Raw genomic sequence first — 20645 nt, 5'->3', positions numbered from 1 at the left:
TTGTGGTCTTCACAAAGTGTGTCACTACACTGTGCTGTGAGAACAGCTTGATTGGCTTGAGTCAGTGCTTGTTCAAGGTGTCTGTAATGCACCATGCTCCATTTTATGAAATAAGTATGTCCTAGACACTAGACTGCAATATATACAGTAGTGAAGAAATATCAAACTGCTGCTGATAAAGGAAATTGTGTACAATTAAAGGATTTTCAATTGTAAACATCCAGAAAACAAAAAAGATTCAACTAGTTCATCTATGAAATTAACATGACATGGCAGATTTTTAAGAACTAATATAGCTTGAAATATCAATGCCCTACCTCACTCATTCATTCTATAAATACAGGAAACTTGAGTGAACAATCAAAAGTGATAAACCAGAATTTTAGAATATCTTTTATTTACCTTCTCAGAGTAATTAACAGTCGTTAATTGCTGAGAAAGCCCTAATGTTAGAGAACTTACTTAATAAGCATATTTTCTAATCATAGCTCAGTAAGGCATGTAGAATGCTAGATTATGAGAGCACTTTTCTTGCCTTACCCACCTCTCTCATTTTGTCAGCACAGCTCATTTAAAAATATCTGGTTTTAGAGTAAATAGATATCCAGCTGACATAATTTGTGTTCCGAACGTATTGTAGTTCCAAAAAAACAAGTCCAGGATTTAAAGACCCTGTTCTGTTTAGGCAAAGAGTCAGGGGTAGTGTTCTTTATACATTTTATTTCTCTTATTATTTTACTTATGCCAGCTAATCTATGTTCTTTTTGCTCAATCGTGATCTAAAATTCAACTGAATTGCAAATGTTAACTATTTGTACAAGCCTGAAAGTAAGCACTAAGTGTCTACATCTAGATCTTAGTAAAAAAAAAAATCCCTTTTTCTCCAGGAGCAAGTCCTTTTGTGCTTAGTCAAGCAAAATGTCCATTACTCAGCTATGACAATAATAATTGTAATGGAGTAAGGATTTGGGGGCTTTATATTCCTTGTGGAAGGACTGATAGAGAGATGCTGAATGTTCATCTATTTTTAGAGTGAATTAAAATAGCCCAGTGATCAGTTTAGCTAAGAAAAGATACATCAGTCAAACTACTCTTTTCTTCATACTTTATGCCATGATGTGGAGAATAATACGGTTTTCCTAAAGTTTTGCATTTTTACAGAAATGTATAAAGGCAAGGTCAATATTTCTTAAGGAATAAAGCTTACTGTGAGTGCATAATAAGGCAGAAGGTTTCAGTTATTGTGATCCTTTCTCTAATCATGTTTTGGGGGTTGTTTCAAATCTTAGGTGCGAAAGGTGATGTGGGTTTTCCAGGATCCCCAGGAAGTCCGGGGATCCCAGGCCTGAAAGGAGAACCAGGATATGCTGGTCCACCAGGCCCTAAGGGCAGCCAAGGTCTTCCTGGACTACCAGGAAGTGCAATTGAGGGCCCTAAAGGAGACAGAGGACCCCAAGGCCAACCTGGCCTTCCAGGTAATTCTTTATCTTTAGTATTAATGTACTGCTGTTAATCAAAGCTCACCTAATTAATTAATAATATAATCAATATTGCATATCCTTGTTTATCCTCTTCTCACAGATCAGAGAAAAGCTCCCCTTCATAGGCAGTTTGGCATTATGTCCTAGAACACGCTGATTTTTTGTCCTCGGGCAGTTGGTTTTGTCTAGAAATCTTTCTGACATTGAGACGTTTGCCTCCCATTTCCGTGTTTCCCTCTGGACTTTATTTACTGTTTCGAGGCAGCCATGGCCGTATGTTCCTATGTGTTAACATGTTTAAAAATGGCCCAGCCTGACCTTACCTTGGCAATGGCCCTGTGCTAGAGGTTAAGGAGGAGAGCAGAGCAGAGCTACAATATCTCTCTAGCATGTTCATACCTGATAACATACCATCTGTTTGTTCTGCACATATAGAAAACTCTCCACTATTTTCCATCAGCCATAGGCTGATACATGATAGATGTCCAGTCAGATGGGGAGTCGTATGGACCTCCCTGCAACAGATTCTCCTACTTATTTTCTTGAAATGTTGTTAAGATAATTACTTTGGTTCTGCCCATCTGTAGATCGAGCCAGCTCGTCCTCCATCAGGTACTGCTCTGAATAAATTTTGCCACTAAATGCTCTCTTCTTCTGGTTTGTAGGTTTACCAGGTCCAACAGGGCCACCAGGACCCCCAGGTCTGAAAGGGGCCAAAGGAGAGCAGGGAAGCAATGGCTGGCCTGGGACTCCTGGGGGTCAGGGAGTCAAAGGCGATCCGGGTTTCCAGGGACTGCCAGTAAGTTACTTTCAGTACACTCCAGATTTGCTGAAAGCTGTTTCTTGTAATTAATGGATATATTAATCATAGATGTTTCATGTTCAAAATAACGATACTTTATGCTCAAAGTGCCTTTGGACTCACTGCTGATGTTGTAAAGTCAGTTTGAAAACATTTTAATTCTCTCCCCTAAAGGCCGCCTACAAATAAGCCCCAGTGAGCTAATGAACTTACTAGAAATTTATAGATAGTGAGTGGTAACATACAACACCCAGAATATAATTTACAGTGTATTAACAGTACAGGATGGCTGCAACACATCCATAAATCCTGCAAATGCATTATTAGTTAATTTTAAAGGTTGCATATTTCATGATAAATTGCCTTCTGAAAATACCTGAACTGTTTGGTTTTGTTATGAAACCTTTCAAGTAAAGTGCACTTTCAGTACTGTCAATGGTGAAATATAGCTGCTGATTTAGAAATACAAACAGGCAATGCTATTAATACATTGTTGTCATATATTATTCATTTTCCCTGATCTAAAACAATCCCTTTTCTCTATATTGGGGAGAATAAAGTAGAATAGGACAGTCACCCAAAATAGTTGGTCTTCTATACTCTTTCTCTCGGAGTGTCTACTGCCTTTTTCCACACTGAAAAATACGCTCTATATTTTAACTTTTCATTTCCTCTTTCCTACTAAGAAAATAATAATAATAATAATAATAATAATAATAATAATAATAATAATAATAATAATAATAATAATAAAAATAATTATGGAAGAAGGAATAAGAAAGTAGGTAGGTATGACTCAACAATTCCTAGTGTACAAAAGGAAGGAAGACTCAGGAATAAGGTCATGATGTGAAAAGAAGGATACTGATAGTGGACTTAAAAGGTCCACATTATTCTTGATAATGCAGAGATCTACTGCATCCTTCTCTGCATCCAGGAGTCGCTTCACAGAGACATTAAGGGTTTGCTTCAGTGTTCTGACACTAGATCTTGGCTATGCCTTTTTATCTTTGAGACCATATCATACCAGCTTTGAAGGTAGTAAATTTCAAAATAACATTCCAGTATATTTTCCCTATTTTAAGAATTTGCAATACTTCTGCAGAGAGCTAAATTTCTATATCCCATGGAATTCTGGAGTCGCTTCACAGAGACATTAAGGGTTTGCTTCAGTGTTCTGACACTAGATCTTGGCTATGCCTTTTTATCTTTGAGACCATATCATACCAGCTTTGAAGGTAGTAAATTTCAAAATAACATTCCAGTATATTTTCCCTATTTTAAGAATTTGCAATACTTCTGCAGAGAGCTAAATTTCTATATCCCATGGAATTCTAAGGCTTTTCACAGGTTGATATTCGAGTCCAAGACTGTTTGTTTATCAAGAATGGGAAATGCCAAAGGATTTTGATTCCATGTCTTCAGTCAGAAGAAAATGTTTTACTATCCTTGAGCCACAATGCATAGTATTGGGTTGTTAACTCAGTGTGAAATGCTCCAGTGAGCATTATTTCAATATTAAACTTCGTCTGGTGATATATACTAAGATGGGTTTCTAATGTCTTCATCCTCCCCAATGTGACAGGCTCCTGCCCTGAGTACAGCTCGATTGCTCATACAGGTCTCCAGGTAGATGGTAACCTATATCAGAAAGGAGATTTTGTTACAACATGGGTGACACAGCCTGTCCAAAAATCCTATCCAAAAAAAGTGAATGCGGAGATCAGGCAGTGAAATACAAATCCCATGGGTTTTTCTGTGCATTTTAACATTGAAATGAGGAAAGAAATATTTTCATCATTTTCACTAACTGAAATAGTTTTGTTTTGTTTGGAACAGATCCAAATAAAATGTTGTTTGCCAAGCTATATCTGATGGGGGAAAAAAAAGTTTAAGAAACTGCATACTGTTGTGGAAAAAGTATTTTGATGGAAAGCTTCCAATAAGCTCCTCTTATAAATAATTCCATTTTATAATTATAACCTAAAAAAAGTTACTAAAAAAACCTCTTTTAATGAGATTGTCTGACTCATGACTGTCTTCTGAATGAATGTTAGCCCTCCTGTTTTGTGCTACAGAAGTTCACATGTTATGATACAAAGAGAGGGCCATTTCTTTAAACAATACTGCATACTGTGACTATGTGACTGAAGGAAAACAGGGAACCTTACTTCATTAACACCTCCCTTACCACTCCGAGGGTAGCATTTCTTTTCTTTAACTTTGGAAGTCTCACTGTTGACATCCATTTTTGAGCTAGTCATCTCTTCTCCCTTTATAATCAGTGGAAAGAATTAGACGTTTGTAGGGAGCCGTTCTTCTCACCTTAATATAAACATCTAACTTACATCAGGTGAACAATCACTCCTGTGTGTGTCTATTCTGTTGCTCTCCAAATATGATGAGATGAATCCTACCGTTGGTATTATTTTTCACTGAGTACTCAATTCACATCTCCAACCTCTCATCAGTAAGTTACTTCGGAAAGGGATTTTGTTTCTTTCCTCCACCTGTGTTCCACTTTTTATTATATAGGGGACTATCACTGCCATATTGCTTCAGCCAGGGAGAAACTCTAAACTATACTTACAAGCTTTCTGCAGATAATCTGCAACAGACAAAAGAAGAAAAGGAAATTGGCAGTCATTTAAATGACTATTTACAGTGTCTTGTCTTTTGAAATATGGGCTTGGTTTTCCTTGAATTGAGGCTACAGTGAACTTGTTACCATTAATTTCAGGGGAGCAGTTTGTAATAGTGAAGGCAGAAGGAGGAGTTCGCATTGTGTTTGAAGTGTTTAAGTCCTTGAGTATTTTAGCCTGGTTGAAAAGTAAAAATCTTCAGATGATTATAGATTGTTGAGCACATTTAATTTCATTCCACATGTGAATGTAGACGTTTTCAAGTCTGCTGTGGTCTAGAATTAACTCATTTAATTATCTAACTAGCAACTGCCTGCTGGGGCTGCACTGAAATTAGCGTTTGCTGAGATTTGTGCTTACTGATGTTTTTCATAACAATATGGTCTATGGTTGAGAACCTTTTTATTAGCTATACTGTTAGTGAGACTTTATTCTGATCTAGTATCTTTGTAAGGCAAAAAATAGTTTAGTAAGAACAAGGCTTGTTCCTGTAAGAGAAGCTTCTCATCTAATCATTGTAGAGAATAACCATTCCTTAAACTTAATGGCTTTTCTCTCATATTAATATTTTTTCATAGGTTTCCAAAAAGACACAGCCTATTTGAGAGTCATATCATAATAGTGTAGGATAACTATACTTCACATTTTCTTTTATACAGGGTAGTCCTGGTTTACCAGGAGATATTGGTCAAAAGGGTGATCTGGGACCTCCAGGAGTTCCAGGCGTTCCAGGTGAGAAGAAAATTTACCATATTCCTAAAAAGTATGCAAAGATGTCTCTTTCATATCCTCAAAGATGCTCAAAGAATGTTGACTATGTTACAAATTATTGAAACAGGACATGGAAAGCTGCATCAAAAAGCATACAAGAACATCGAGATTTTTCTCAAGGTTTTTTGCCTTTTGCCTGTTGTCTTGCTTTGCCAATTTTAAGTGTGCACTTGCTTTAAAAGGTGGATGTAAAATGCATTGTTTAGACATTACCAGTCAAGAATCTTCAAGATTTTCTTGAGAATTGGCGAGGCAAATGTTATAGCTATATTTGAGGAAACACGGACTCAGTATGTCTCCATTGTTGACTACATTGCTGCTACTGTCACAATCATATACATGAAAAGACCACGTGTATAAAAAAATGCAATTATTGATAGAAAAAAAATAATTCTTAAAATTTAGAGAAAGATGCTATTAATTAAAGTAAGAGAAATTTGTTTTCAGTCATTTCTTTGGTGACTTAGTGCTGTTGTTTGTATCTTGTTCTTTCAGACAGTTAAAAAGTACTTGTGCAAATAAAGTCATGGCCCTTACATGACTTTCATGGGGTCGTACATGATTATTCTGCACATATCCTTCCAAATCAAGAAATCATTGAATTTTCATGTAAATATTTCCTTTGACTTCAGGTCCAAAAGGATCTTCTGGCTTCCCAGGCCTTAAGGGTGAGCGAGGTGACCAAGGTCTTCCTGGATCTAAAGGTATAATATAAAGACTTGCTTTTTTTCCCAGATGTTGTTGTTAAAATGGTTATTTGTGACTAATCAATGGATATCTCCGTCCCCCTTTTATTCAGTGTAAAAAGGTAGAATATGAAACCAGATATCATGGTATCAGCATCTGAATGGTCAGATTAGATTTAAATATTGGGTAGAGAGTGAATGTATTTATCTCCTGCTCTGAAAAATCAATATTGAGGTTTTGTCATTATTAGAATCTTTAAATGGTATCCTAGAACCATAGAAACATAGAATGGTTTGGATTGGAAGGGACCTTTAGAGATCATCTAGTCCAACCCCTTTCACTAGATTGGGTTACTCAAAGCCCCATCCAACCTGACTTTGAACATTTCCAATGATGGGGCATCCACAACTTCTCTGGGCAACCTGTTCCAGTGTCTCACCACCCTCACTGTAAAAAAAATTCTTCCTTAAGTCCAACCTAAATCTACCCTCTTTCTGTTTAAAATCGTTGCCCCTTGTCCTGTCACTCCAGTCCCTGGTAAAAAGTCTCTCTCCGTCTTTCTTATAAGCCCCCTTTATATATTGCAATGCCGCAATAAGGTCTCCCCAGAGCCTTCTCTTCTCCAGGCTGAACAACCCCAATCTCTCAGCCTTTCCTCATAGGAGAGGTGTTACAGCCCTCTGATCATTTTTGTGGCCCTCCTCTGGACCTGCTCTAACAGGTCCATATCTTTCTTGTACTGGGGACCCCAGAGCTGCATACAGTGCTCCACGTGGGGTCTCATGAGAGCAGAGTAGAGGGGGAGAATCACCTCCCTCCACTTGCTGGCCACGCTTCTTTTCACGTAGCCCAGAATACTATTGGCTTTCTGGGCTGTGAGCACACATTGCTGGCTCATACCCAATTTTTCATCTACCTGTATCCCCAAGCCCTTCTTTGCAGGGCTGCTCTCAATCTGTTCTTCCCCCAGTCTGTACTGATATTGAGGATTGCCCCGACCCAGGTGCAGGACCTTGTACTTGGCCTTGTTGAACTTCATGAGGTTCACATGGGCCCACTTCTCAAGCATGTCAAGGTCCCTCCGGATGGCATCCCTTCTGTCTAGTGTATTGACTACACCACTCAGCTTGGTGTCATCCGCAAACTTGCTGAGGGAACTCCATGCAACCTAAGGTCTGGACAGCTATTTCAGTCCCTGGGAGGTCTGTTTGGGTGGAGACGTCAGCATAGATAGGCTGTAGTGCTTCTGTTTGGGTTTCGGCCACAGCCTTGCAGTTGTGGTGGTGGACACCATTTTCTTTCAGCAGGTCAAAGTCTCCTTACAGTTCTTAGAAAAAGAGCCCACTTAAAAAATGGTAATTCTTTTGAAAGATGTCATCCTTCTAATTCTAATTCCCTGGAGACCTTAAGCTTCTGGGTAGGCTTGCACAGCCTACAGTCGGCGTGACCGTCGGGGCTGCAGCCTAAGCCTGCTGGTGAGCAGAGCAGGCAGCAGCCCGATAACTGGCAGTGTGCAGCTCTTCTGAGCAGACTGCTGCGAAAACTGCCAGTGCCACCCCCAACAGATGCTGCTTCCTGTTTGTGCACCCTGGTCGCAGTGCTTCTGGTCAGAGCTACATCTGTGGGCCTGCTCTGTCCTGTCTGGTGGGAGGTGGGAATGTAGGAAGTAGCAATATGGTTTTCAGCAGCAGCATGTGCAGCTACTTAGGTGTTACCAGAGGTTTGTCAGTGGCAGAGTCCCAGCTCAGGCTGTTTCTCCCATTTTGCCTTGAACCCTGATGTCTTCTACCCTCAGTCAGCTTCGGGTTTATCTTCTTACCGGGTATTACCCTTCTCAATGCACATATAAAGTTTTGGACACATTGATATCGTGTAGCTATAGGCTCTGTCTATTCTCTGACTACATAAATGGCAATACAAGGTAACATTGTTTTCTCACTTTTTTATTGTGCAATACTAAATACGTGCTGATTTCCTCTGTTAACTTTGGCAGGTTTACAAGGCCCACCAGGCCCACCAGGTGCTTTTCAGCTTGTTAAAGGGGATCCTGGCTTACCTGGCCCTGTAGGACCGGTTGGTCTCAAAGGATTCCCAGGACATCCAGGTCCCAAAGGACAGCAAGGTAAGAGTTTCTAACTTGCCGGTAGAAATACATTTTAAGTAATGTAAAAATAGACCAATGGTAGGCTAGACACTAGAAGATTTTTGGTACAATATTATCCAGCTTTTTATAAGCCACTTAAATTGTGTCAGCAATGAGGAAGAGAGTCCTTCTTTTTGAAGCTCATCCAAAGGAGTCCCAGAAACACATGCCTTCCTAGTGAATTTTTTATAGGCTCTCACTCTGCAATCATCACATCAGTATCTGAGATCAGCAGAAAGCAGAATGACTTGAAACAGACTGCTCATCCTTTCCCCAGAATGTATTTGTTAGGGTGTCTTCACCCTAACAAGTTGAACCTAGTGTTGAATCCAAACTTAATTACTGTGTGTCTCTGGGAGAAGACAAGCATGAGGAAAAACACCTTGATCCTGGAGTGGAAAGTGCTTCCTGAGAAGCTTGTTCCATAGTCCTAGATTTCATCTCTTAGTCCAGACATTGCAATTTTTATAAAGAAAAGGTGAACTGCAAAAATTAAACACATTAGGGAATAAGAGAATGGAGCAAAGGGTAAGACAAATGAAATGCTGGCACAAGGACACGTGTGAATGACAGGACATGGAAAGTGGGAGCTCAGAGGTGTTCTTAAGCTATTAAGATTCTAAGGGAAAGCTTTGTTCCTGATTGTTTTATGAGAAGATGATGGGGAATTACGGTGGAATATAATGAATATCTTCTTTCTATTTAATATAATAGATATGGAAGTTTGCTCTTGAAGGTGGGGTTACAATTCTGCAACTGCTGTCCATTAGGAAATAGTTACAAAATAATCTCGGTGATTGAACGCAGCATGGGTTTTCTTGTATGGGATCTGTCGCTGTTCTTTAGTAGTCAGTTCAATACATGAACACAATATGCCTTTTTGAGTGATCAGGAAAAGGACAGCTGTCACTATCTAAAGCTTCTGATGTGCCACAGAAATGTTGGTATGGTGCTGATGATGTTAACTTCTTTTTCCCGAAGTCAGAGTTACTGAGTTTATGTAGGACTCAAAGCATACCTAGAAATCAATAAAGGGAAGACATAATATATGTCTGAAAACCTGTTTGGGAAGAAGCTGAGAGAATACTGATTTTCCCACTGTTCATGACCCTACTTTTTTATTGTCTGTTTTTGATTGATTCATATGATAAGCAGAGAGGGAAGAGATTGCTGCCCTTCCTTTTCATATTCCAGGCAAATACTACCTATTTTAGAAGCATACCCTCTGCTTACTTCTCTGTTCTTCTCTTCACACTGCAGTAACTACTTCACCTGCAGTAACCCACATATGTGCTCTAGATATTGAAATACACGCACTGAATCTGCATGAGTTTAACTTATGCTGAGGTGTGCCTGTGCCATACTGTATTAAAAGCCAAAAAGTCAGAACTAACATGAAGTAATATCCAGTAACTATTCCTTGTTTTTCAACAGGGGTGACAGGACCTTCAGGTGTACCTGGACCACCTGGTAGTCCAGGGTTTGATGGTAAACCTGGGCAAAAAGGAGAAGTTGGTCCTTATGGTCCCCCAGGTAAGCCCATGAGTTCTTCAAAGACTTGATTCCTTCATAGAAAAATAACATAGGAGATTAGGTGTGAATGTATCTAATTTCACTTCTTTAGTTATGTAGGCAGAGTACTGCTGTCTGTAGAGATAAAAGGAGACTCTCTGTATTGTAGGGCCCAGAGGATTCCCTGGTCCGCCTGGCCCTGAAGGTTTGCCTGGGGCTATGGGCCCACCAGGTGCACCGTCTGTTGCTCATGGCTTCCTTGTTACCAGACACAGTCAAACCACTGAAGAACCATCATGTCCATTTGGAACAAGGCTGATTTACCATGGCTACTCCTTGCTTTACGTACAAGGCAATGAAAGAGCACATGGCCAAGATCTGGGTAAGTAGAGACCAAATTAGAATTCAATTAGAATTCATTACAAACCAAATGTTTCTTCCATTTGTAGAACTGTATTGAACAAACCTGTGTAATTATTCTTGGCTAGCTGGTGCTTTATTATGCCTTCTAGGTTGGTACAAATAATGGTTTGGTGTATAGTGGAAACAGTGTCAGTTTATTTAAGAAGGTCTTTATCAAAGCCTTTGACATGGTCATCCCTAATATCTTTGTAGCCAAATTAGTGAGATATAGGCTGGCTAAGTAAATGATAAGGTGATGGAAAATTGGTGGGTCCCTCAGGCTCAGAGGGATGTGATGCGATGTACAAAGTCTGAGTGGTGGTTGTTGATTAGTGATGTCCCTCAGGAATTAGTACTGGGCCAGCACTGTTTAATGAATTTATTGACTTGGGTGATGGGGTAGCAACTCTCAGCAAGTTTGTGGGTAATGCCAGATTGGGAGCAACGGTTTATTCCCTAGCGGACACGGCTGCCATTCAGAGGGACCTAGCCAGGCTGGAGAAAAGGGCTGAGAAGAACCTCAAGAAGTTCAGTAAAGGCAAATGCAAAGGGGTACACCTAGAATGAAATAACCTTGTGCAACAGAACAGACTGGGGACTGACTGCTATTGCCAGTAGCAGCAGTACAGACGGCTAGAAAGCTGCTTTGCAGAAAAGGACCTGGGAGTCCTGGTGAGCAACACTGAACATGAGTTAGCTGTGTGCCCTTGCAACAACTGCCCCATGCCCTACTGTCCAACCTACTGGGCTCTGTTGACAAAAGTGCAACCAGCAGATGGAGGGAAGTGATTCTTCCCCTCTGTTTGGCAGTTGTGAGACCACATCTGGTATATTGTGCCCAGACTTGGGCCTCGCAGGACAAGAAAGATGTTGATATACCACAGTGAATACAACAGCTAGCTACTAAGATGACTAGTGGGGTCTGGACAGTCTGATGGAACTGGGTTTGCTCAGCCTTAACAGAAATTTGGGGGGAGGCCTTTATTGCTGTCTACAGCTGTCTACAGGGAGGGTAGAGAAGATGGAGCCAAACTCTTCTCAGAGGGGCTCAGTGACAGAAGAAGCAATGGACACAAATATGAGACATATTCCAGTGAAACATAAAGAAAAGCTTTTTTACCGTGCTGATGCTCAAACACTGGAATGGGACCCCAGAGAGGCTGTTGAATCTCTGTCTTTGGAGATACTCAAAACTCAACTGGCTATGGGCCCAAGCAACCTGATCTAACTGGCAGGGGGTTAGGATAGATGACCTCTGGAGGTCTATTCCAACCTAAGTTATTCCATAATTGTACAGACAAGACTGGGCTACTCCTTGCCTTGCCCTGTTCCTTCCTTATGGAGCTAAGAGAAGTCACTTCCCCTGAGAGAACTGGGCCCTCCGGAGCAAGTGTCGTCTGCTTTTTAGCTGCTCCTGAAAATACTTGTTTGGCAGTTGGCAATGGTTTAACAAAAATGGGTTAACAAGTAACCTTTCACTTAACATTTCAGGCACGGCAGGAAGCTGTCTTCGTAAATTTAGTACCATGCCTTTCTTATTCTGCAATATCAACAACGTATGTAACTTTGCATCAAGGAATGACTATTCCTACTGGCTGTCCACGCCTGAACCCATGCCAATGAGTATGGCTCCTATCACTGGTGATAATATCAGACCATTCATCAGCAGGTACGGTTTCAGTTCTGCTGTGTTTGTAAAATGAAGAAACCTGTGAAAAGTGCGTATGGTACTTAATTTTTTTGGAAAAGGCTTTTACTCTGTATGTTTTTATTTCCTGCCTTTAAATTTAAAGTTTGGGTTCCTTTGATGAAATGTTTCAAAGTGTGCATGTTTTCAGTTTAGACTTTGATCAAAAATAAATCCATTTTGGGGGAAACCCAAACAAATAGAGTAGTCTATTTTGAGTCTAATTGAAATGAAAAGATTTACTTTGAAATGATGTTTTGCAAAAGCTATGATACACATTGAAGGAGAAAAAGTTTTGAATTTATTCACAATTCTTGTCCAAAACAATTCTTCTTTTTTTTGACTAGCCATAGCTAGAAGCTTTTTAGGGCTCAGTTTCCTTTTGTTTGAAAATGGTAGCATTATTTATCATACAGTAGACTGCCAAGCTTCTTCCATTGTTTTGGACATACTGCTTGAATACAGCCGTTATTGTCTCAATTAAAGGAAACAGTTGCAAAATCAATCATCTATGTTTTAATCATTCCAGATTCTCGGCTAGCATAAAATGTGGCACTTATATCAGACATAAATGTTCTGCATCAATCCAACATGTTGAACTTTTGGTCCATTTTAAATTTTAAGGCCACTAGCAAAAACTATCCTGGCATAATATCACCAGTGCTGAAAGTAGAGGTTGGAGCAAGAGTGTGGTGAACTGTACCACTGTCATTAGATAAGAATCTGATATTAAGGGAATCTCCAACTGAAATGATAATCATTAGATATAGGCATTACTATGATTCCTATCATTGCTTCTAATCTGTATCAGCTCTTGCTGATCCCTCTTCCTGCCATATAAAGTGAATGGGAGTGGAGATTGCTGTTATTGCTTTCTCGGGTCTGTATATACCATCCAAGAGAAAGGACAATTCAAATCATCAGTGGGTTGTAGTCTTGACATCTTGGTATGTTTAAAAAACTATTTGGCTCTACTGCAAAACATTTGATATTTATTTGGCATAATAGAATCCATCTTGTGTCTGCAGTTGTACTCTGTACGCTATTTTTGGTTTAGTGCCGTAGAAATTGGTATGCCTTGAAAATGAGCGGGCAGATTGAGGGCAAGATTCTCAAGAGAGACTAAGGTTTTGTTGGTCTTACTTTTTTGGTTGTTCATTGGATGTGAATGGAAGGGGCTTGACTTTCAGAAAAATTCAAATGACCAACATCTGAAATTCATGTTCCTCTTATGCCACCCCTGATCAAGTACCCAAAATAACCTTTAACAATCACTTTTGAAACTCTTGCTCAAGGAGGTACCCACCAATATTTTGCCTTATCTTATGCATATAGAGTAGCTTTTGCACCATAAAAATGTATATGTGTGTGTATATATATGTGTATATGTGTGCATGTGTGTGTATATGGGTTTTTCTCCTTTTAGCCGTAGCAGAGAGTGGGATAATTGTAATACACTTTTTTTTAAACCAGCAAGGAATCTGAGAAGACTATTCTTTCAATTTATTTTATAAATTGAGGCTTTTAAACCAACAGTTTTCACTGTCCAAAAGTTGAAAAGGTGTAGAAGTGACACTTGCTGCCTCAGGTCATGGGACTTCTTTTCATGTAAGGCCTTCCACTGAAATACCAGAAATCTCTTGAAGCAAAGCAGAGCTCCAAGAATAGAGGCAGCTTTACATTCTTCTTTTAACTTACTCTTTCATTGATGTGTTTCTTAAAATAACTGTCTTGCTTCTGCACTAAAGATGAAGGCAGTAGGTATGAAAGCAGTCTTCACAAGTCAGAAATAGAAGGCTTTCATTCTGAATTCCTTTGCTTCTGTGCATTTTCCAGAATTCAACTTAATCCATTTTGCACTTGATTCTTTTCACCGCTCTGATAATAGGAATCAGACAGTTTAGTTCTAAGTATCTGTTTTGAATCATTTTCATCATTGCTAACTGCAGTAGCCAATTTAGGAGTTGTACAAGAAAAAATTGGTAATATCTACCAAATTCCTTATTACCAGCTCCCATATTAAAATTTCCAGCCCAACTCACATTTTTTACGATTCTCCTGTAAAGGCACGATTGGTCATTGGATTATTCAGTAACCTAGCAGTTCTGAGACACAATGAATTTATCTAAAGTAAAAGAACTGGTGCTGCATAGCTTTCTGAAGAGTTGCTTTCAAGTTCATTGTTCAAGTTACTTTGCTAGAAATCTCTTGCTGGAGATAAAGACGACAAATGTAAATAAAAGCCATTTTCAAGGAAAATGCATGGGGAAGAGTCTGCATTAGATTAGATTAGCAGTGATTACCTTTGTAAGACATTTTCCAGAGAGATGGCTTTCTCTCTGGAAGTCACTCAGGGCTATGTTTAGGATGATGAATTGCTGTTACTTGTCTCTGATCACAGCAGACCACTTTTAAGTGACACTTGCTGAGTTACAATGTTTGGCTATTTGCCTTTCATGTTCATGACATCGAGCACTTTTAGAAACAACAGTACAAATGGGACTAGAAAAAGACAAATACATTTAAATATTCAGATAAGAGGTCTCTTGTTCTTTGCTCATAGGAAGGCTAATAGGAATAAGACTTAATAGTTAAGCTTAACTGACTGTTTTTCTACATGAAACATTTTGATTTTCCTTTGTTTTTGAAGGTGACAACATTTTCTAATTCAAGATTCCTTAAAGAAAGTAACTTCTGAAAAAAGAAGAAGTATTAATCCTCAAGTGCATGTAGCTCATTCATGTCTTGGTCTTTCTAGATGCTCTGTGTGTGAAGCTCCTGCTATGGTAATAGCCGTTCACAGTCAAACGATTCAAATACCACCGTGTCCTGAAGGCTGGAGTTCACTTTGGATTGGTTACTCCTTTGTCATGGTAAGTGCACTGGGCCATACTCTGAGCTGAGAAAAGCATTTGTTTCAGGCGTTTGATCTACACTCCTGCTCTGGGAAAGTTAATATCTGACTGCGTCACTTCAGTCTTAGGAGGGCATTAGACCTCTACCCTTTCTGGTGACTTTAAAAAGGATTCTGGCTAATTACTAAATGAGAATAATGCAATAGCAATGAGTTGTTCACTTTTGGGGAAATGCACACAGCTTGCTCTCTTGTTTGCAGCTCCAGCACAGGATCCAAGTGCTGAATAAATGAGGAAATAAGCATAATTTTCCATTGTCCTTCTACATCTATGTTGCAGTAGCTTCCTTGAGTGGTAGCATATCAGTGCCTGTCCTCTTCCCATTTTTTGGTGAATAAGCATTCAGTTTTCAAATGGCATTTTTGACCTTTTGTCCAGTTTCTTCAGCTGTATCTATACTAGTAAAAAAATAGGGACAAGGAGTAGCCTGGAAGAGCCACTCTGTAGTCCTCCACAGTGGTTAGTTGTCAGCATGCTTCCTGTTGTGCTCACAGCCTGTATCAACAGCCACACTCCCAGGCAAGGTCTGGGCATGGTCTGAGAAACAGTATGGATCCAGAGCTGTTAGCACTCGGCAGTGGGAGAGGCCACTGTGATGTGGGGCGGGAATTGGGTTAAGCTATTCAGATATAAACCAGTCTGTATGCCTTCTAGGCCGGAGAGCTGGCCCTGGCCTGTTGCTAGCATAGAGATAGCTTGGGTCCTACTGTCAGTCCTGAAGGATTTCTGTGCATACGGCTGCCCTGAAGTTGATGTTGCTGGTGTGTTGTGCTGCCGCTAAGCGAGAGAACCCAGTGCCACCTCTGGAGCCCTTCAGCTCCACCTTCTTGCTCCTCCTTGAGCTGAGGGACAAAACAGCAGATGGACACAACAGAGGACAAGGAGAGGCACGTGAAGAAATATTTGTGCAAGAGAGTTAATAGGTGTTGTAGCAGAAGAGGTAAAGAGTCCCCCTCTGACTGATGCTTTTGCATTTTTCTAGCACACCAGTGCTGGTGCGGAGGGCTCTGGCCAGGCCCTGGCGTCTCCTGGTTCCTGCCTAGAGGAGTTTCGCAGCGCTCCCTTCATTGAATGCCATGGCCGGGGCACCTGCAATTATTATGCAAATGCTTACAGCTTCTGGCTTGCCACTATAGAGAGGAATGAGATGTTCAAGTAAGTTCATGATTTGTTTATCAGTATTTTAGACTCAGTCAAGCCTTGTCACTGAATAAGAGAAGTATTGTCTGAATATAATACATGGTTCACGTATTGGCTGTGTCCCAGCCTGGTTAGTATATGCAGTTAGTGATTTTCGTAACAAAAAGAAAAAAATTATAATAGCTTTTGGGGGAATTAATGAATGTATCTTCCGTTAGTGTTTACCATGTGTCATTTGGACCTGGTGTTTTGCTTTTCAGAATAATCTAACAATGTTTGCATTTGCACTATGTTTGATTGTATTCACTGAGTCGTAACTGAGATAGGCTGACGTGCTGATTGAAATTAAGTTAGAATATAACATTCCCCCTCGTGGATGTTAACACATAATAGAACCACTTGAAATTAGTGCAGGTGTTGAACTAAGTGAGCTGAACAATTCTTTACCTTTCCCTAATGCTGAAGGAAGTATGTCTGAATAAAATGCAGCTGAAGGCAGAGGCCTTAGGCATTTCTTCAGTCCCGCTGAGGTTCTAATTTCAGGAATTAAGTGGTAGTAGGCTTTGTTCTGGTCTCCTGCACATAAGTATTTTTCAACACAGTCTAATTTGTTCCATATGAATTTTATTAATATGTTAGCATATAGTTCCCAGGTCTGCATAGCTTACCTGATTAGCAGATATTCCTCTGGAGTGCAGGCAAGCATCTTCTTCCACCACAGTCCAGGCTGCCGCTCCTGGTACCCTTCATCTGGTACCCTTTATCTCTTCATGTCTTCTAGATCTGTGAATGCTCCTTAGCCTGTCTCAGTCAAAGTGAAGCAGGTTGTGTAGCCAGTTTTGACTGTTTCTCTATGAGAGAGTTGTCAACTGAGTAGGTAGCAAAATTGAGCACCAGCATTGATTATCACTGGGGCTGTGACAATCTCATCAACCAGAAAGATGAGCTTTCAGCTACTACTGAAAGAGCCCATTTGCCAACACTGGGGTAAGCACTGGCTACCTAGGAAAGAGGAAAGCTGGTCAGAGGAAAATATAGAGGAGTCAGCACTACAGTTGTTTGTATTCACTGAGTGCTACCCAGAGACCTGTCGACTTCATACCATTTTCTGGCTACAAACTGTACCTCAAATTAATAAAATAATCCCAGATCAGGGAACCTGTCCTACTATCATAATTCACAAATACTCTTCAGTTTCCTATAAACCCATAATCCTTTTTAAAGAAAAGCGTTAAATGTAAGCACACTTTTGTCTGAAAATGCTTTATTTCCAGTTGCTAGGAGTAACTCCTTATGACAGGTTAAAGACTAAAAATTTTGGTTTGTCTTTCTATATGACATCACATAATTTCCTTTGCTGGCTTTTCATTTTTCTGTAAAGTCACAAGAGCGAGCAGAAACTCATGAACAGTTAAATGTCTTCAGTTTCTTTGCCTACTTTTTTTTACTACCCAAATTCCAGCATGTTTTCAAACTGCTGATTAAGCAGGTAGTGTCTTCCGGTTAAGAAAACGTTCAGCCTCGTGACAGAACTGAATTCTGAAGTAACTGGAAGTGGACGATGTTTAAAACTAATCTCGTGATAGTTTGTGGCCAAACTTGAAAGTGAATATGCATTGGAGAACTTAGGGACACCTTCTTGATTCAGCACAGCTTAAAGAGGCACTCGGCTGCGTGCAAAGTTTGTGTTGTCAATTATAAACCTGAAAAGTGAGTGTTTCTATCAACAATTGTTAATGGGTCTTTTCATTTATTTATTTTTAATAGGAAACCGACTCCCTCAACTTTGAAAGCAGGGGATCTGCGCTCAAATGTTAGCCGTTGTCAAGTCTGTATGAGAAAAACATAATGACTTTTGAATTTCAACTAATTTCACACAATATGGTGCTATTCGTTTAACAGCAATGAAGCCTAGACATATATCATATGTACCTCATTGTTGTCCAGTATGAAAACAGTAAAGTGCCTTTTAGGAACTTGCATAACTAACACACACTGCTTTACTGGCCCTGTCCTTGCTGAAGAAGAAAAGAGACAACAAAGATAAGCTTCAAATGTTGACATGCCAAATGGCACTTTTGATCAAAATATATGTATTTTTTATATAAATGCAATGCACTGATAGAATAAAAAGTCAGCGTTTATCCAGAAAAAATGCAAAGGTGCTAGGAGGTATGCAGTTCTGCCTTATACTGTTTGACCCCCCTTTCTCATTCTTGTATTATATATTTAGATTCATTTTTCTTCCCCAGATAAGTTTGTTGTTACCGTTATCTAGGTGTCTCAAAATCCCAGACTCTTGGGTATGTACTTATTGTTCCTGTACAAAGCAATACTAATGTAAAAAAGAGTTCTGGGATTACAGACTGTGGTTAAGCAACACGTAACCATCCTTCCACAACATAGAGTGCCATCCTGCAAACCTTTGCTTCTGTTTGTAGTCTTTAGTGCTGTGGGCTTTGATGGGACTACATCTGGGAGAGATTGCCAAATTGGTTTCCCAAATAGGCAAGTAAGTGTTTCTGCTACGTTGGTACAATGCAGCTTCTTCATGCAGTAGAACAAACTTTCCTGTGGAATAAAGAATGATCCAGCAATGGTCAAGAAAAAATATATATATAAATATTTTAGTAATTTATATAAATATCAACCATTAGGCAAATCAAGCTCTGAGTTTATCATTTCAAAAAGAAGCTTACAAAAGTTTTCTTCTTTTCAGTGTCATGAATTAGTTGTTAAATGCCAAAATATGATGTGAAATGTTCATTTTACATAGGCCATTTCAATGCTGAAGTTGCAGAGACTGAACCCAGGTTAATAGCTATTTGTGTTCATTATAGTAAATCCTGCTTTGAGCTTATAGTCTTTATTCTGTATTTAATATTTTTCAGGGTTTTAAACACTACTCACACACTGAATGACTTGATTTTGAAAAGTGTAAGGCCTTAATTTTGTTAATATTGTGCCAAAAAAATTCTTCAAAGTGGCCTCAGAAATATTTCTGAAGAATTTCTATGCAACGATACCATTGTCTGAGCACATCTGTGTCCAGAAGTGTTTTATAGACTATTACCATGCAAATACCAAAAGACTTTTCCAAACGCCAAGGCCTTTGTGTAATTTCTTACATGTGTATTTCTTAAGAATTCAAGTTTGTAATAAAACTATTTGTGTAAAAAAAACAGAAGAAAAGAAAAAGTTGTTACTAATTTGTTATTAGCATTCATTTACAGCAATGAATTAATTTTTAATAAGCCACCAATAAATGCACAAGCTTGATGCAATCCTAGATTATTTTTGTTTTGCACATCTTTCAGATGTACAAAGCATCTTCAGAAGGGGAAAACAGGACACTGTACTGACACCTCTATTGTTACCTTGTAAGAACTGGTACTGATGGACAAATCATGGGTTATGCATCTGTTACTGAAATGTGTTTGATGTGAACATGTTACAAAAATCTGCTAACTTCGTCTTAGCTCATGGGAAGCAATCAAGTTACACACATTTGTCACTCTTCCCTTGAATTTTTCATGCACAAATCGGAACTGAATTATACAGGATAAAAATTAAAATATCTCATATAATTTTGCTTGTAAGTGGGCAAGGTGAATCTTGGCTCTGGTTGTCTGAAGAGGAAACGGGCCGTGATATCTTCTTCCTTGGCAAAAGCACATAATTTGTTAACGTTTCATGTTGTTTTCCCAAATTTGTGAAGAGGCTGCTGCTGCTGCTGCTGTTGCTGCTGCTGTTCTGAACTCACTTTTACTTAAAATCCTTGAGGACGTTGGCTGGCCAATTGACTGAGGGCCCCTGGACGGAAACTGGCCGTTTCCTTTAGCGCTGATTCTTAACTCGCGTGGAAGCTTTGACAGACGATCATTTTATTTATAAATGACCAGTCCTCACAAAAGTCCCTTACCAGCCTATAAAATACAAGAGTCTGGTTATGTCTCATCAGCCTGATGCAGGGTTTTCCAAAGTGCCACTTGTTATTCAGAAGGAGAGCAGACTCTAGGGTGATTCCTTGTGGCGTCTAGGAAGAATTAAGCAGACGTTCAGCCTTCTCTAACTCAGAGGATCCAAGCTGCTGCTCGGTCTTTTTAATTGCACGCTACAGCTTATCTCCTGGTCAGCTAGGGATTTAATTTGCTTGGTTCGAATTGTCTCAGAACTGCCAGAGGGTTGAGTTTATAAAGCCCTGCATGTATGTTTAAATCAAATCTGTGCACAAGAAAACAATTCCTTTTGCTGGTGAAGGGACTACTCACTGCGGCTGGGTGTGTACTAACCTGTGTTTTCTCAACCAGGAGCATTTTGGAAACAAGGTCCTTCTTTGAAAATTTTCAAAAACTGTTTGAACTGTAGTTTGATGTCTTACTTATCTAGTAGTAATCATCTATTCCATAACCTCCGGCTCATAAAATGACCTAAACTACTGTCAGGCTAAAGATGCTGTTTCT

At 39.5% G+C, this 20645-nt stretch overlaps 1 protein-coding gene across 1 annotated transcript in view; it reads left to right on the top strand.

The window, feature by feature from the left end:
- The window catches only part of COL4A1 (collagen type IV alpha 1 chain), a 75007-nt gene extending 55535 nt beyond the window's left edge, over positions 1-19472 (top strand). The window contains exons 41-51 of the mRNA XM_019471226.1: positions 1290-1475; positions 2147-2280; positions 5585-5657; positions 6329-6400; positions 8377-8505; positions 9961-10059; positions 10208-10420; positions 11932-12109; positions 14886-15000; positions 16025-16197; positions 17950-19472. Coding sequence (XP_019326771.1) covers positions 1290-1475; positions 2147-2280; positions 5585-5657; positions 6329-6400; positions 8377-8505; positions 9961-10059; positions 10208-10420; positions 11932-12109; positions 14886-15000; positions 16025-16197; positions 17950-18031 — 1454 coding nt within the window. The 3' untranslated portion in view covers positions 18032-19472. The remainder of the gene's footprint in view (positions 1-1289; positions 1476-2146; positions 2281-5584; positions 5658-6328; positions 6401-8376; positions 8506-9960; positions 10060-10207; positions 10421-11931; positions 12110-14885; positions 15001-16024; positions 16198-17949) is intronic.
- The last annotated feature ends 1173 nt before the right edge of the window (positions 19473-20645 follow it).

Source organism: Aptenodytes forsteri, unplaced genomic scaffold (assembly GCF_000699145.1).
Source record: "Aptenodytes forsteri isolate BGI_AS27 unplaced genomic scaffold, ASM69914v1 Scaffold96, whole genome shotgun sequence".
Lineage (NCBI taxonomy): Eukaryota > Metazoa > Chordata > Aves > Sphenisciformes > Spheniscidae > Aptenodytes > Aptenodytes forsteri.
The sequence above is the reverse complement of the archived record's forward strand: the minus strand, read 5'-3'. Positions and strand labels throughout refer to the sequence as shown.